This window comes from Bufo bufo, chromosome 1 (assembly GCF_905171765.1).
Source record: "Bufo bufo chromosome 1, aBufBuf1.1, whole genome shotgun sequence".
NCBI classification, from domain to species: domain Eukaryota; kingdom Metazoa; phylum Chordata; class Amphibia; order Anura; family Bufonidae; genus Bufo; species Bufo bufo.
Window position 1 is genome coordinate 100,193,890 of NC_053389.1, and position 18,003 is coordinate 100,211,892.

Here is an 18,003-nt window from a genome sequence, read left to right on the forward strand (position 1 = left end):
AGTTCTACAGTATTCCCCCTCCCATAACTGGTCATGTAGCACGTGCCTGAGTATTCCTCCTGAGCAAGAAAACGCCAGCCTGGCTTGAATTCGTGAGAATTTTATCAGCTCCCTAATGTGAAATGTCGCTTTAAGTTAAGAAGTCCTTGAAATGAACAGGAGTAACACTTGTGGCCTGACACAAACAGAAACCCTAACTAACTAACTACAGGCCTGGTCTCAGTCTCTAGGCGCCAACACTGTGATGAGGTGCGTGCACGATCTTACCGACCCGGGTCTGCTTTGCATCCGCTGGTGACTCTGAACAGAACAAACGTCTCTCCAACAAGCATGCGGTACCGCAGTGTATGTTGCATTGTTCCTCTGCTCTCATCAGCGTTCCTGGCCACAATCTTTCTTCCTCTGGACAGGATCAGGGTCTTGGACACGATCATCTTCACTTAGCTGCAGCTCTGGTATCTGAGGGTTGCTCTCACACCTGGATGCCGTCAGATTCTCTGCTCACCCAGTTCCTTAGCTTCACCTCCCTCTAAGATGGCTGCTCTGTCTTTCTCTTCCTTTCCAGACCTTGTGTAATCCACCTCTCTCATGAATATGGAGATATATGTGCATATATGTCTGTAGCTGTGTTAGGAAACAGCGGCATCTTGTGGCCAAACAGAAGAATGTCAGTCCAGAACATTTAATTTAATCACACAGTTTCCAGACAAGGAAAGCTGTTTCCCCATCTCACATGATGAAAGTTACCATCAGAGGCTTAACTAGAAATGAGTAGGCCCCACAGCAAATTTTTGAATGCCGTCCCCAGCAACTTCTTAGCAAACCAATGCTCCCGTGAAACCCTAACTTCCGTGGATAGTCAAGAGCTCTCTCAGACCAGGCCCAGCAGCCGTTTCCTACACGTACATACTGTACGTCATGTCACTGTATATACTGTCACTATATATAATGTCATTGTATGATACTGTTGAGGGGGCCCTGACAATAAAATCTTTTAGTCCTCCTCCTGGGTGGGCTCTTTTTGAGTTTGGGTTCCGTAGCATCCGCTTCCTTGCTTTCGCTATAGCTAAGCCCCTGGTTACCATCTAAGTTCTTAAAAATGGGGATACATTAACACATAAGAGTCATACGTCTGAAACAGCGTGTCTGATGCATTATGCTGCCCTCAGCATAAGGGCTCATGCACACAAACATATTTTCTTTCCGTGTCCGTTCAGTTTTTTTTTGCAGACCATATGCAGAACTTTTCATTTCAATGGATCCGCAAAAAAAAACAACAGTTACTCTGCGTGCATTCTATTTCCGTATGTCTGTTCCCTAAAGAAATAGAACATGTCCTATTATTGTCTGCATTACGGACAAGGATAGTACTGTTATATTAGGGGGCAGCTGTTCCGCAAAATGTGGAATGCACACGGACGTCATCTGTATTTTTGCGTATCCATTTTTGTGGACCGCAATATACATTAGGTCGTGTGCATTAGGTCGTTAAATTCCCTTTAACTCCAAGTTTCGTTCTATATCTCATATCCTTATAAATTTCTTACCTGCACAGATGCCGATAACCAAACGGCAGGCGATGATGACCTCAAAAGACTTGGACAGGACGCTGGTTCCCATTAAAATAGCCGGGACAATGGAAAAGATGTTGTTCAAAAGCAAAGTGCCTTTTCTGAAGAAGACAGGAGTTATGTTCATTGACATTAAGTAGCCCACTGTACACATAGCAGATCCACAGTGATTACATGATGAAGTTAATTTTTGAAGCCCTGTACTTTAGCTTTCTGGGTAAAAAAAATTAGCAAATTATGGTACACGCCATTTTTATGCAAACTTTTGTGGCTTTTTGGGATTTATACACCACTCTCAATGCTTTTGGGTGGGAAAATGGACATGGTTATCTACGCGAGTAATTATACACATTTAACAAATGTAACCTTTTTTCAAAATGTCTCGCTCCAGTAGAGGGTGGCATTAAAACTGGAGTAACGTCTCTAGACATACATACGGTACCTCAACATAGAAACTGCAACACCAAGGACAAGCCATAAGTTATGCAAATAAAGGAAGTAGCAGTTGTCGCTAACATCTGCAGATAATCAAATTTTCGAACACCTAGCTCCAATCTGTGGCACGTGGGAGGGGCATAAAATCCAGATTGAATGCAAAGTTTTTTAGCCACATGAAGCCTAAAAAAATCGGATTAAGTTGCATTGGATTATTGTGTGATGCCTCCTGTTTGTCGACAAGCCAGTTATCGTCACTTGTCACAAACTGAGAGGGACAGAATCCTTGAACTGAGAGACCTTGGTTTATCACTCCAGCAGATCACTACACTCCTAGTCCAAGATGTCAGCACTGTTCAATGTTTTGTGTCCCGGTGTTTAGTAGAACCTGATGAACTGGAATGACAGCAAGAGGTGCACAGAGGCAAACCTCTGCACGGATGATAGAAGAATAGTGATGCATTCTGTACTGCAAGTGAAATTAGTTGTCACATCCCAAGCCTAGGGCGGCAAAAAGTGTCTACACAAACCATCAGAAGGTGTCTGCACGACATTGGGCTGCGAGTCAGACGTCCAGCTAAAGGTGTTCCATTGACCTCACATCACCGCTCTCAAAGACTATCATATTGGACAGGAAGATGGCAATGAAGACTGGAATGGAGGTCTGTCCTCTTCAGTGATGAGTCCCACTTTTTGTTTTGAGCGCAGTGATAGCCAGAGATTAGTCTGGACGTGGGCAACCCCATGAAGAGGCCTTCACAAGGGAATGTCACACTGGTCCTACTCCTGGGTTATGGTATGAAGTGGTACAATATATGGTAGTCAGACCCCTCTAGTCTTCATTTCAGGTACACTAATAGCTTGGTGTTACATTGATTTAGTCATGGAACCAGTGGTATGGCTATTTTTCTCCAAAGTGTCCCAGGAGCCGTTTTTAAACCAGACAACGTCAGACCGCATTTTGCTTGTGCTACTGCGAGCAGCCTGCGTGGCCTAAACGTGCTATCATGGACTGCAGCTTCTAAGGACTTGTCTCCTATCGAGCACATCTGGGACTTCACTGGTCGGCAATTGCAAAGGGAGGGGCCAGCAGCTGATCTTGATGATTTGCGTGTCCAAGTGCATTCAATGTGGCAGAACATTCATCAGACAACCATTAATAGGCTCATTGATAGCATGCCAAGATGTGTAAGTGCTTGTATTTCTGCACATGGCACCCATACTCGATACTGAATAAATTGAGAAGTTTTGAATATTTTGTTTCCATTTTTTTTATCATCTGCATATGATTAACATGTCTATCGATCCTGTAATCTCCATAATTCCACAACTTTTCTTTGTGTTGCAATTTCAATGTTGAGGAGTGTATTTAAAGAGGACCTGTAACATCTCCTGACATGTCTGTTTCAGCAACTACTTGCATTCCTCATGTAAGAATTCTGGAGCATCTTTTCTTATGACTCTTCGATGTACCATTCCTTTATTATTCCTGCTCAAAGTTATAAATGAATTACTAGCAGTTTGCAGTGAAGGTCCAGATGGGTGTTACCAGTTGGGGGGGTGTCCCTACACAGTCTTATTCTGGCAGCACTGACTGGATAGTGTCACACTGTGCAGGGACACGTCCCCAACCGGTAACACCCAACTGGACTTTAATAAAAAATTGCTAGTAATTAATTTATAACTTATAGCAGGAATAATAAAGGAATGGTACAACACAGAGTGATAAGAATAGATGGTCCAGAATTGTTATTAATGGGGGATGCAAGTAGTTACTATAACAGACATGTCAGGAGAGTTGCCAACTTTATCAAACAAGTCTGTCTATCATGGTATATGTAATCTTAACCTGAGGAAGGGGAACTTTAAATCTCTGAAGCGTGTTGTTTCCTGGCTTGTCCTTACAATAAAAGAAGATTTCTATTTATCTTCAAGTTGCAATTATTTTTGCACCAAACATTATTGTTTGATGGACTATCTATTCTGGAGAATCGGAGCACTCCAGTTATCTTTCAATATCAATAAATTCTGATGCATTCTGACTGACTCGGTTATGGGGCACAGCACCGGGCAATGTTATATGGGCAGTGAGGTATGTAAGAAACTGCCCTGGTGCATGTAGTATGCCATGACTCTTAGCCATCTCAGAAAGTTGGCTGAACCAAAAAACACTAAGACACTGTAATATTCAAAGCAAATTTTCTCCACAGATCAGGATAATAATTCTTGTATTCCTTGTGTAATACAGACACACTCACCTGCCAAGTTTGTTGACTAAAGGCCCCACCAATAAAGATCCAAAGAATCCACCTAGTGGATATAACGAGACAGTAAGTGACCACAGGATGGTCTCTAAGTCTTTGCCCATTAGCAAGCCGTAACGTTCAAGGTACGTTTCATTATAAAAGCTTTGCATAAACTGAAAACAAAGAGAAAATGTGAAAAAGTTTTAATTACTAAATATACACACAAATGATTATTTCAAAATAGCCACTAGAGGGTGCTAACAGTCTTTGTATGTGTAATCAGGGGCCTGATCAGGGGCCTGAGGACTGTACATAGCAGAATTGTATCTGTGCTTCATCCTCAGCAAACTGGGCATGGTTCAAAATCTGGCCTGTTCTCAGTTCTAACCTGCAGATATGCAGTCAGTATAACACAGATTGAGACCTTCCAGTTTTGATCTAATTTAAATTTTGTGAACTATTGAATGTTTCTTTGTTTTCTAAAAATAAAAAATACCTCTTCACAGTGGGCATTCATGACTTGGGGGGACAAGTGCCTTTCTCTTGTAACCATTAGGCTTCTTAAGTGCATTAACATTGCTTTTTTAGCTTTCAATAGAGATTTTTGAATACCCAACAACTATATTCTAACGTATACCTCGACAGGTACACAGAGTTTAATGGGTCAAACAGAGTTCAAAGATTCATCTTTGGACTTTGTTTGATCTGTTTTATGTACGGGTATTTTCGCCGGACAGAAAAGTCTACCAGGTTACTGGCAAAAATGCCGGAAGCAAATGGAAAACAGGTCAGAGTCCAAAGGTGAATACATTGAACTCTGTTTGACCCATTAAAATCAATGTACCATACATTTGGAAACCATAAGCCATCCTCAAGCCGTCAGGTAGATGACAATCTGACACTCCCAGCGTTAATTAATGATAGGATCCCCACTGGGTATCCCAAGTGTCCTTCTCAATTCAACTGTATCACCATTATCAGGATGGTGATACAGTTGAATACTTTGATCGGCACAGGAGCCTGTGGCTTCCACCCTCATAGGAAACAGACCACTAGGCTTGAAGCCTTTGAGGCAGTTTACAGATGACATTGGGACGACTTTTAGACGCCGATCTTAATACCCATGCGCTGGCGGTGGATCCGCCGAAGTTATGTAGAGGCGCCGGCCTCTACATAATTTAGGAGGATCCAACGCTACTTCTAAATTGGCTACAAGAAAATTTAGAATAGCACATCCAAAGTCACAGGTGCACATCCATAAAGCTAGCATACAGACAGCAAACAAAAAACGTATAGCAGCACACCATTACACATGCAAACAATAGAACTAGGGCTTAGTCTGGATTACAGTGGTACTATACTTACTACATATGAAGCTTTTCACGCACATTTTTGATTAAACGTGTGTCGGGCCCATCTACCAACATCAAGGTGGCTTCTGCTGATGGGTACCTAACACTAACATAACTGCCTCTCCTGGGCCTAACCTAAGCCTACAATGTCCAGGGCGGTGTAGGAACCAGCGGTATTTATACTCTGCTCAGAAGTCCTGGGCAGATGGGGAGTGCTCAATCTAAACATACCATAAGAAAATTTAGACTAGCACATCGAAAATCACAGGTGCACATCCATAAAGCTTAGGTTAGGCCCAGGAGAGGCAGTTCTGTTAGTATTAGGTACCCATCTGCAGAAGCGTTGACGTTGGTAGATGGGCCCGACACACGTTTGATCAAAAATGTGCGCAAAGAGCTTCCATTTTTCATGTATAGTAGGTATAGTACCACTGTAATCCAGAATAATCCCTAATCTCTAGGTCTATTACTTCTATATCAACGCCAGACCATTTTCTAAAGCAGGCATAGAAAATGATAAATGCGACGGGCCAGCCCCTGGCATGAGCGGGGAAAAAGTCGCAGATTCTGACGCACCATGCCGTGCGACATAATCTGCACCAGATATACGCCACAAATGTGGCGTATATCTGGTCATGAATCACCCCCGAAGTGTATAAGGCTGAACAACAGTAGCAAGCACAGCGTGGGGATAGCAAAACTGTTGAATTTGGGAAATAAAAATACAGGACAACCTGTCTAAAGGTCCCTGTCACACAATCAGTGTTTGGTCAGTGCTTGATCAGTTATTTCCATCAGTGATCGTGAGCCAAATCGCGCATGCAGCAGTTTTTGTCCGGTTGTCTGTCAGCATATTTGCCGGGCTGCGGCTGGATCTCTGGCCGGTCCCCATTATAGTGAATGGGGCTGGGCGGACTTCCGCCAGCACATGGGTGTAAACTGTAGTACAGATCCAGCAGGCTGTTCCACTGCTGGAGCAGCCTGCCGGACAGGATAAACGCCAGTGTGAAACTGGCCTGAAAGTGGCTTAAATTTTATCAGGTTCCCCTACTAAATGACACTTTACATTATTCTGGGGTTTTATTAAACTCGCTGTTGACTAAAACACATACATTAAGCCGTGGCGTATGAATGTAATTGTAACCCATCATTTACTTGCTTCAGGCCTTCTCTATCATTTGATAGAAACATAATACAAGTTCATGGGTGACTGGTGAGAATGGTAATGACACGGCATGAAAGATCTGAGAATTTTTACCACAGCAATAAATAGACTGGAAGATACCTATAAGATACTTAGTGATCCATTGCTTCATTCTGGAGGAAAAGTATTTGTAATACCTACTTCAGAAAAAGACGACTGAGGGGAGATCTAATTACTACTGTATGTATAAATATATCAGGGGTCAGTACATAGATCTCTCCCATCATCTATTTATCCCCAGGACTGTGACTGTGACGAGGGGACATCCTCTGCGTCTGGAGGAAAGAAGGTTTGTACACAAACATAGAAGGGGATTCTTTACGGTAAGAGCAGTGAGACTATGGAACTCTCTGCCTGAGGAGGTGGTGATGGTAAGTTCACTAAAAGAGTTCAGGAGGGGCCTGGATGTATTTCTGGAGTGTAATAATATTACAGGCTATAGCTACTAGAGAGGGGTCGTTGATCCAGGGAGTTATTCTGATTGCCTGATTGGAGTCTGGAAGGAATTTTTTATTCCCATAAAGTGAGGAAAATTGGCTTGTACCTCACAGGGTTTTTTTTTTGCCTTCCTCTGGATCAACTTGCAGGATGACAGGCCGAACTGGATGGACAAATGTCTTTTTTCGGCCTTATGTACTATGTAACTATACAAATAAGAAGTTGTGCATTAAGGGTGGTCCCAAGCCACTCTCTGCACCCTTGCTCCTCGTGATTCCTCTACAAGTCTCTCCCTCTCCTTCCTGACTGACATGCCCAGGTGAGATGACTATGCAGGAACATGCAAGGAGAGGGAGCGGCTGGCAGAGGAAGAAAGAGGAGCCAGGGTGCACAGAGTGGTTTGGGGCCGCCCTCAATGCACTTACCTGCTCATTTGCATATGGATAGTAAGTACTTTGTCTCCAGAATAAATCAACAGATTGCTAAAGACTGTATTACACTGACCAATTTTTCGGCAGATAATCGCTAATGAGCACTCCTTAGTGATCACCTGGCAGTGTAAAACTGCTGCAGATTGCCCGATGAATGAGCAAACTTGTTTAAAGAGGACCTGTCACCATGAAATGCAGTGCAATCTGCAGGCAGCATGTTATAGAGCAGGAGGAGCTGAGCAGACTGATATATAGTGTTATGGGAAAAGATTCAATAAAACATGTAATTTATATTTAATTCTCTTCTGTTTATAAGACAGCCCATTTGTCTATTATTAGTGATTGATAGCATTCTCTGTGTAGATGTGTATACATAGATAGCTGACAATCACTAATAAAGAGATCCCCGTGTACATCTGAACTCAGAAAAAGGAGAGATATAAATGTATAAATTACAAGTGTTACTGAATCTTTTACAAAACCATATTTTAATCTGCTCAGCTCCTCCGGCTTTATTACATGCTGTCTGAAGATTGCATTGCATTTTGTGGTGGTTCTCTTTATGTATGGCGCTGAATGTTAACCACCTCCGGACCGCCTAACGCAGATTCGCGTTCCGGAGGTGGCAGCGCTGCGCACAATCACGCATATACGCGTCATCTCGCGAGACGCGAGATTTCGCTCCAAGCCGGCCCGCGCATGCGCATCGCGGGCCGGCAAAAGTTAAAGAAGTATTTCGTCACCAGCCTGCCAGCAACGATCATTGGCTGGCAGGCTGGCGATTTTCAAAAAATCCAATCACAAGTCATATAACAGATCATATTAGTAAATATGATCTGTTATATGGCTTCTCTGCTTCTCTGCTGGTCCTTTTCGTCGGTTGGATCCAGCAGAGAAGCAGACTGAACTGTGAGTACACCAAACACTACACCTTAGCCCCAGATCACCCCCCTGCACCCCAATTAACCCTTTGATCACCCCTTTGATCGCCCCTGTCAATCACAAGTGAAAGGAAAAAAAGTGATCAGTGTAAACTGTCACTTTTTTTTTTTTCACTAGTATTGGCTGTTAGGTTTTAGGGATAGTTTAGGCCCCTTGGTTAGGTAGTTTAGCGTGAGTTAGCGCCCAGCCCACCGCACCGCAGTCACTTATTCGCTGTTTAGCGTATCGCTAATCAGCATTTGTACTTTTATAGTATCTGTAAGTGATCAAAACTGATCACGGTCAGATCTATAATAGTATTAGTGTCACCTTAGCTCGCCCTCCAACCAAAACGCAGTGTTTGCCCGATCAGGCCTGATCGGTCGCCCACACGTGCGTTCACCCACGCCCGCCCCACCGCAGTGACAAAAAATATATATTTTTTTGATCACTGCACATTCATTTTACACGCACTGCGGCGATAAAAAAATCAGTTTTGATATTTTTTATCAACCGCAGCGGCCTCCGGTACTTCGCTAGCCTCCCCTTTGTAAGACAGGCTTGCTTTTTTTCTTGGGTAGTCTCAGGGAATACCCCTAAATTTAGTAGTCCAAAATGTCAAACAGGGGGTATTCTTCTGAAGAGGCCTACAGGATTCTGACCCAGTCGGATGAGGAGTGGGAACCCTCATCTGACGAATCTAGCGGGTCAGAATATGAACCTGTAGAAAGCAGTGGCTCTCTGACCCAAAGTTCGGACGAGGAGGTTGAGGCCCCTGGCAGCACCAGGCGTACCCGGCCCCGTGTCGCTAGACCACAGGTTATGCAGGATCCGCTTCAAGAGCAGCAGAGTGGGGCTGTCGCTGCCGGATCACGTGGTGAGGCATACACCAGCAGCGCAGCCCTCCCTGGACCTAGTACCAGCACTGCTGTACAACATGGTGACGTGGCGAGCACCAGAAGGGCAGTTGAAGCTGGTACGGTGGCACGTGCAGTAGTTACCCCGTCGCAGCCACCGCACAGACAGGCCCGTAGAGCCCCTAGAATCCCTGAGGTGCTGGCAAACCCTGATTGGCAGTCACCAACTTCAGCCGCACCATTAGTTCCCCCTTTCACCGCCCAGTCTGGAGTTCGGGTTGAGACGGCTCAAATCGGTTCGGCACTGGGATTTTTTGAGCTGTTCTTGACTGCGGAGCTCTTGGACTTAGTCGTGGCAGAGACAAACCAGTATGCCACACAATTTATATCCGCCAACCCGGGAAGCTTTTATGCCCAGCCTTTCCGGTGGAAACCAGTCCAAGTTTCCGAACTTAAAATTTTTTTGGGCCTTCTCCTCAACATGGGCCTGACAAAAAAGCATGAATTGCGGTCATATTGGTCCACGAACCCGATTCATCACATGCCCATGTTCTCTGCTGCTATGTCCAGGGCACGATTTGAGGCCATCCTCCGTTTCCTGCATTTTAGCGACTACACCACCTCCCGTCCCAGAGGCCACCCAGCTTTTGACCGGCTCCACAAAATTCGGCCCCTCATAGACCATTTCAACCAGAAATTTGCAGATTTGTATACCCCCGAGCAAAACATCTGCGTAGACGAGTCCCTAATACATTTTACCGGGCGCCTTGGCTTCAAACAATACATCCCAAGCAAGCGTGCCCGGTATGGGGTCAAATTGTATAAGCTCTGTGAAAGGGCCACAGGCTATACCCACAAATTTCGGATCTATGAGGGAAAAGATCAGACCCTGGAGCCGGTCGGTTGCCCTGACTACCTGGGGAGCAGTGGGAAGACAGTCTGGGACTTGGTGTCACCCTTATTCGGCAAGGGGTACCATCTTTATGTGGACAATTTTTACACAAGTGTGGCCCTCTTTAGGCATTTGTTTCTAGAACGGATTTGCGTCTGTGGCACCGCGCGTGGGCTTCCCCCAACGGCTTGTAACCACCCGTCTTGCAAGGGGGGAGAGGGCTGCCTTGTGTAACGAAGAACTGCTCGCGGTGAAATGGAGAGACAAGTGTGACGTTTACATGCTCTCCTCCATTCACGCAGACACGACAATCCAAATTGAGCGAGCAACCCGTGTCATTGAAAAGCCCCTCTGTGTCCACGACTATAATGCGCTCATGGGAGGGGTGGACTTCAATGACCAGATGTTGTCTCCGTATTTAGTTTCCCGCAGAACCAGACGCTGGTATAAGAAGGTGTCTGTATATTTAATTCAATTGGCGCTGTATAATAGTTTTGTTCTCTACAGTAAGGCTGGGAGAACAGGATCCTTCCTCAAATTCCAGGAAGAGATCATCGAGAACCTCCTATATCCAGGAGGTTCCGTGGCCCCATCCACCAGTGTAGTTAGCCGTCTACACGAGCGACATTTCCCCAGTGTCGTTCCTGGTACCTCAACCTAACCGTCACCCCGAAAAAGATGTCGTGTCTGTAGCAGGAGTGGAATAAGGCGTGACACCCGCTATTTCTGTCCTGACTGTCCTGACCACCCTGCCCTATGCTTTGGTGAGTGTTTCCGGAAGTACCACACACAGGTACACCTAGCATAGGGATTGCATCTCACAGGACAGGCACACAGGGCTATTAGGGCCCTTTTACTCTCAGCTGCTGCAAACCTCTCCTTTCACCTGGGATAAAGTGCATAACGTACTTCGCCACATCTTTGGGCGATTTGCGCTTTGCACATTGTCCCATGGGGAGGGAGAGGTTTGTTCTATAAAGGTAAAAAAAACTAAACAAAAAAAAAAAATACCGGTAAGTAAAAAAGTTAAAAAAGTTAAAAAAAAGTTAATATGTTCTGTTCTAAAGTTAATAAAGTTATTGCTTTGCGGCCTGGTTTTTTCTTTTTTGTTTTGTTTTTTTTACCTTCCAGGTGGACCAACTGATCGACTAGCTGCAGCACTGATGTGCATTCTGACAGAAGCATTGCGCTGCTGTCAGATTACACACAAGTCGGTGTATGCTTCGCTGCAAGACGAGATTTCTCCTCTGCAGTAAAAGATACGTTTGCCGAGGCATATGAGCTGAGGAGGTGGCGGTGTTCATATACTTTGGCAAACACTTTGTATATATAAAAAAAAAAATCCCGGCAATGATTTATTCATCCACATCGATTGATGTGAATGGAGAAATCTGGTTTGCCAGGGCATACGAGCTAAGTGGGTATGGATGTTGGGCGGAGCTCCTATGTCCTGGCAGACGCCTTTCCCCTCCTTTTTCTTTTTTTGTCAGAGATTTTTTCATCCACATTGATCGATGCGAATGAAGAAATCTGTGGCGTTCATTTTTTTCTTTCAGCCCAGAGGCTGAACGGAAAAAAAAAATCTCATTACCCGTATGCTCAATATAAGGAGAATAGCAGAAACTCCTAATGCTGGGCATACATGTAATGATTGCGGAGACCCTCAAATGCCAGGGCAGTACAAACACCCCACAAATAACACCATTTTGGAAAGAAGACACCCCAAGGTATTCGCTGAGTCCATGAAAGATTGAAATTTTTGTCCCAAGTTAGCGGAAAGAGACACTTTGTGAGAACAAAATCAAAAAAATCAATTTCCGCTAACTTGTGCCAAAATTTTTTTTTTTCAATGAACTCGCCATGCCCCTCATTGAATATCTTGGGGTGTCTTCTTTCCAAAATGGGGTCACATGTGGGGTATTTATACTTCCCTGGCATTTTAGGGGCCCCAAAGCGTGAGAAGAAGTCTGGTATCCAAATGTCTAAAAATGCCCTCCTAAAAGGAATTTGGGCACCTTTGCCCACCTAGGCTGCAAAAAAGTGTCACACATGTGGTATCTCCGTATTCAGCAGAAGTTGGGGAATATGTTTTGGGGTGTCATTTTACATATACCCATGCTGGGTGAGATAAATATCTTGGTCAAATGCCAACTTTGTATAAAAATATGGGAAAAGTTGTCTTTTGCCAAGATATTTCTCTCACCCAGCATGGGTATATGTAAAATGACACCACAAAACACATTCCCCAACTTCTCCTGAATACGGAGATACCACATGTGTGACACTTTTTTGCAGCCTAGGTGGGCAAAGGGGCCCACATTCCAAAGAGCACCTTTCGGATTTCACAGGTCATTTACCTACTTACCACATATTAGGGCCCCTGGAATATGCCAGGGCAGTATAACTACCCCACAAGTGACCCCATTTTGGAAAGAAGACACCCCAAGGTATTCCGTGAGGGGTATGGCAAGTTCCTAGAATTTTTTATTTTTTGTCACAAGTTAGTGGAAAATGATGATTTTTTTATTTTTTATTTTTTTTTCATACAAAGTCTCATATTCCACTAACTTGTGACAAAAAATAAAAACTTCCATGAACTCACTATGCCCATCAGCGAATACCTTGGGGTCTCTTCTTACCAAAATGGGGTCACTTGTGGGGTAGTTATACTGCCCTGGCATTCTAGGGGCCCAAATGTGTGGTAAGGAGTTTGAAATCAAATTCTGTAAAAAATGAGCAGTGAAATCCGAAAGGTGCTCTTTGGAATATGGGCCCCTTTGCCCACCTAGGCTGCAAAAAAGTGTCACACATCTGGTATCTCTGTATTCAGGAGAAGTTGAGGAATGTGTTTTGGGGTGTCTTTTTACATATACCCATGCTGGGTGAGATAAATATCTTGGTCAAATGCCAACTTTGTATAAAAAAATGGGAAAAGTTGTCTTTTGCCAAGATATTTCTCTCACCCAGCATGGGTATATGTAAAATGACACCCCAAAACACATTCCCCAACTTCTCCTGAGTACGGAGATACCAGATGTGTGACATTTTTTTGCAGCCTAGGTGGGCAAAGGGGCCCATATTCCAAAGAGCACCTTTCGGATTTCACTGCTCATTTTTTACAGAATTTGATTTCAAACTCCTTACCACACATTTGGGCCCCTAGAATGCCAGGGCAGTATAACTACCCCACAAGTGACCCCATTTTGGAAAGAAGAGACCCCAAGGTATTCGCTGATGGGCATAGTGAGTTCATGGAAGTTTTTATTTTTTGTCACAATTAGTGGAATATGAGACTTTGCATGAAAAAAAAAAAAATCATCATTTTCCACTAACTTGTGACAAAAAAATAAAAAATTCTAGGAACTCGCCATGCCCCTCACGGAATACCTTGGGGTGTCTTCTTTCCAAAATGGGGTCACTTGTGGGGTAGTTATACTGCCCTGGCATTCTAGGGGCCCAAATGTGTGGTAAGGAGTTTGAAATCAAATTCTGAAAAAAATGACCAGTGAAATCCGAAAGGTGCTCTTTGGAATATGGGCCCCTTTGCCCACCTAGGCTGCAAAAAAGTGTCACACATGTGGTATCTCCGTATTCAGGAGAAGTTGGGGAATGTGTTTTGGGGTGTCATTTTACATATACTCATGCTGGGTGAGATAAATATCTTGGTCAAATGCCAACTTTGTATAAAAAAATGGGAAAAGTTGTCTTTTGCCAAGATATTTCTCTCACCCAGCATGGGTATATGTAAAATGACACCCAAAAACACATTCCCCAACTTCTCCTGAGTACGGAGATACCAGATGTGTGACACTTTTTTGCAGCCTAGGTGGGCAAAGGGGCCCATATTCCAAAGAGCACCTTTCGGATTTCACTGCTCATTTTTTACAGAATTTGATTTCAAACTCCTTACCACACATTTGGGCCCCTAGAATGCCAGGGCAGTATAACTACCCCACAAGTGACCCCATTTTGGAAAGAAGACACCCCAAGGTATTCCGTGAGGGGCATGGCGAGTTCCTAGAATTTTTTATTTTTTGTCACAAGTTAGTGGAAAATGATGATTTTTTTTTTTTTTTCATACAAAGTCTCATATTCCACTAACTTGTGACAAAAAATAAAAACTTCCATGAACTCACTATGCCCATCAGCGAATACCTTGGGGTCTCTTCTTTCCAAAATGGGGTCACTTGTGGGGTAGTTATACTGCCCTGGCATTCTAGGGGCCCAAATGTGTGGTAAGGAGTTTGAAATCAAATTCTGTAAAAAATGAGCAGTGAAATCCGAAAGGTTCTCTTTGGAATATGGGCCCCTTTGCCCACCTAGGCTGCAAAAAAGTGTCACACATCTGGTATCTCTGTATTCAGGAGAAGTTGAGGAATGTGTTTTGGGGTGTCTTTTTACATATACCCATGCTGGGTGAGATAAATATCTTGGTCAAATGCCAACTTTGTATAAAAAAATGGGAAAAGTTGTCTTTTGCCAAGATATTTCTCTCACCCAGCATGGGTATATGTAAAAAGACACCCCAAAACACATTCCTCAACTTCTCCTGAATACAGAGATACCAGATGTGTGACACTTTTTTGCAGCCTAGGTGGGCAAAGGGGCCCATATTCCAAAGAGCACCTTTCGGATTTCACTGGTCATTTTTTACAGAATTTGATTTCAAACTCCTTACCACACATTTGGGCCCCTAGAATGCCAGGGCAGTATAACTACCCCACAAGTGACCCCATTTTGGAAAGAAGAGACCCCAAGGTATTTCGTGATGGGCATAGTGAGTTCATAGAACTTTTTATTTTTTGTCACAAGTTAGTGGAATATGAGACTTTGTAAGAAAAAAATAAATTAAAAAAAATCATCATTTTCCGCTAACTTGTGACAAAAAATAAAAAGTTCTATGAACTCACTATGCCCATCAGCGAATACCTTAGGGTGTGTACTTTCCGAAATGGGGTCATTTGTGGGGTGTTTGTACTGTCTGGGCATTGTAGAACCTCAGGAAACATGACAGGTGCTCAGAAAGTCAGAGCTGCTTCAAAAAGCCGAAATTCACATTTTTGTACCATAGTTTGTAAACGCTATAACTTTTACCCAAACCATTTTTTTTTTTACCCAAACATTTTTTTTTTTATCAAAGACATGTAGAACAATAAATTTAGAGCAAAATTTATATATGGATCTCATTTTTTTTGCAAAATTTTACAACTGAAAGTGAAAAATGTCATTTTTTTGCAAAAAAAATCGTTAAATTTCGATTAATAACAAAAAAAGTAAAAATGTCAACAGCAATGAAATACCACCAAATGAAAGCTCTATTAGTGAGAAGAAAAGGAGGTAAAATTCATTTGGGTGGTAAGTTGCATGACCGAGCAATAAACGGTGAAAGTAGTGTAGGTCAGAAGTGTAAAAAGTGGCCTGGTCTTTTAGGGTGTTTAAGCACTGGGGGCTGAGGTGGTTAATGAGGACACTCACTGGAGCAGGAGAATTTACTGAAGCCACATTATATCCATACTGGAAAGATGATCCAACGGTGGACACCAGGGTCACAAGAAGAAGTGTTGCTGTCAGCTTCTGCAAACCAAACAGAAAGCAGAATATTATCAAAATTTTGAGAGTAAATGGAAACACTTAAAAAGAATCTACAGTTTGTTTTAACTGATGATCTATCCTCTGGATAGATCATCATCATCTGACTGGCGGGGGTCCGACACCCGGGACCTCCGCCGATCAGCTGTTTGAGAAGGCAGCGGCGCTCCAGCAGCGCCGCGGCCTTCTCACTGATTACAGCAGGCCCAGGGACGTCACGACTAGTATCAACTGGCCTGGGCGCGGCTAAGCTCCATTCAAGTGAACAGAGCTTAGCCCCGCACAAGCCATTGATACCAGTCGTGACATCACTGGGCCAGCGGTAAACAGTGAGAAGGCCGCGGTGCTGCTGGACGCCACTGCCTTCTCAAACAGCTGATCAGCGGGAGTCTTACAGGGGGGAGTCTTACAGGGGGGTGATCAATGACAGGGGGGTGATCACCCCATATTAGACTCCCTGATCACCCCCCTGTCATTGATCACCCCCCTGTAAGGCTCCATTCAGATGTCAGTATGTGTTTTGCGGATCCGCGGACCCGCAAAACACATACGGATGTCTGAATGGAGCCCTACAGGGGGGTGATCACCCCATATAGACTCCCTGATCACCCCCTGTCATTGATCACCCCCCTGTAAGACTCCATTCAGACGTCCGTATGTGTTTTGCGGATCCGCGGACCCACGGATCCGCCGATCCACAAAACACATACAGACGTCTGAATGGAGCCTTACAGGGGGTTGATCACCCCATATAGACTCCCTGATCACCCCCCTGTAATTGATCACCCCCCTGTAAGGCTCCATTCAGACGTCAGTATGTGTTTTGCGGATCCGCGGACCCACGGATTCGCGGATCCGCAAAACACATACGGACGTCTGAATGGAGCCTTACAGGGGGTTGATCACCCCATATAGACTCCCTGGTCACCCCCCTGTCATTGATCACCCCCCTGTAAGGCTCCATTCAGACGTCCGTATGTGTTTTGCGGATCTGCGGATCCGCAAAACACGGACACAGCGGATACGCAAAACACGGACACCGGCAATGTGCTTTCCGCATTTTGCGGATCTGCACATTGCCAGAACTATATAGAAAATGCCTTTTCTTGTCCGCAATTGCGGACAAGAATAGGACATGTTCCATAGGCTCTACAAAAAACGCAGTGTTCGCCCGATCAGGCCTGATCTTGTGCGCACACTTGCGTTCAGTCCGCCCCACCGCAGTTACAGAAATTATTTTTTTCTGAGCACTGCAAAAACACCGTAAAATCGCTGCGGCGCTATAAAAAGATCACTTTTGAGGGACATGGCGAGTTCATAGAAGATTTTTTTTTTTTTGTCACAAGTTAGCGGAAATAGTTTTTTTTTTGTTTTTTTTGTCTTTTCTTGCAAAGTCTCATATTCCACTAATTTGTGCCAAAAAATAAAATCTCACATGAACTCACCATACCCCTCACGGAATCCAAATGCGTAAAAATTTTTTGACATTTATATTCCAGACTTCTTCTCATGCTTTAGGGACCCTAAAATGCCAGGGCAGTATAAATGCCCCACATGTGACCCCATTTCGGAAAGAAGACACCCCAAGGTATTCGCTGAGGGGCATATTGAGTCCATGAAAGATTGAACTAAAAAAAATAACTAAACAAAATCTATTTCCGCTAACTTGTGCCAAAAAATAAAAAGTTCTATGAACTCACTATGCCCATCAGCGAATGCCTTAGGGTGTCTACTTTCTGAAATGGGGTCATTTGTGGGGTTTTTCTACTGTCTGGGCATTGTAGAACCTCAGGAAACATGACAGGTGCTCAGAAAGTCAGAGCTGCTTCAAAATGCGGAAATTCACATTTTTGTACCATAGTTTGTAAACGCTATAACTTTTACCCAAACCAATAAATATACACTTATTGCATCTTTTTTTTATCAAAGACATGTAGAACAACAAATTTTTTAGAATTTTTTTATAGAAATGTAGTTTTTTTTAAAAAAATTCTACAACTGAAAGTGAAAAATTTTATTTTTTTGCAAAAATTTTGGTAAATTTTGATTAATAACAAAAAAAGTTAA

The 18,003-nt window shown here is 43.7% G+C and overlaps 1 protein-coding gene across 1 annotated transcript in view; it reads right to left on the reverse strand.

Moving 5' to 3' along the window:
- The window catches only part of SLC2A5 (solute carrier family 2 member 5), a 68,102-nt gene that overhangs the window by 13,469 nt on the left and 36,630 nt on the right, over positions 1 to 18,003 (reverse strand). Inside the window, exons 3-5 of the mRNA XM_040427312.1 lie at positions 15,823 to 15,921; positions 4,265 to 4,425; positions 1,548 to 1,672 (exon numbers count right to left, since the gene is read on the reverse strand). Coding sequence (XP_040283246.1) covers positions 1,548 to 1,672; positions 4,265 to 4,425; positions 15,823 to 15,921 — 385 coding nt within the window. The remainder of the gene's footprint in view (positions 1 to 1,547; positions 1,673 to 4,264; positions 4,426 to 15,822; positions 15,922 to 18,003) is intronic.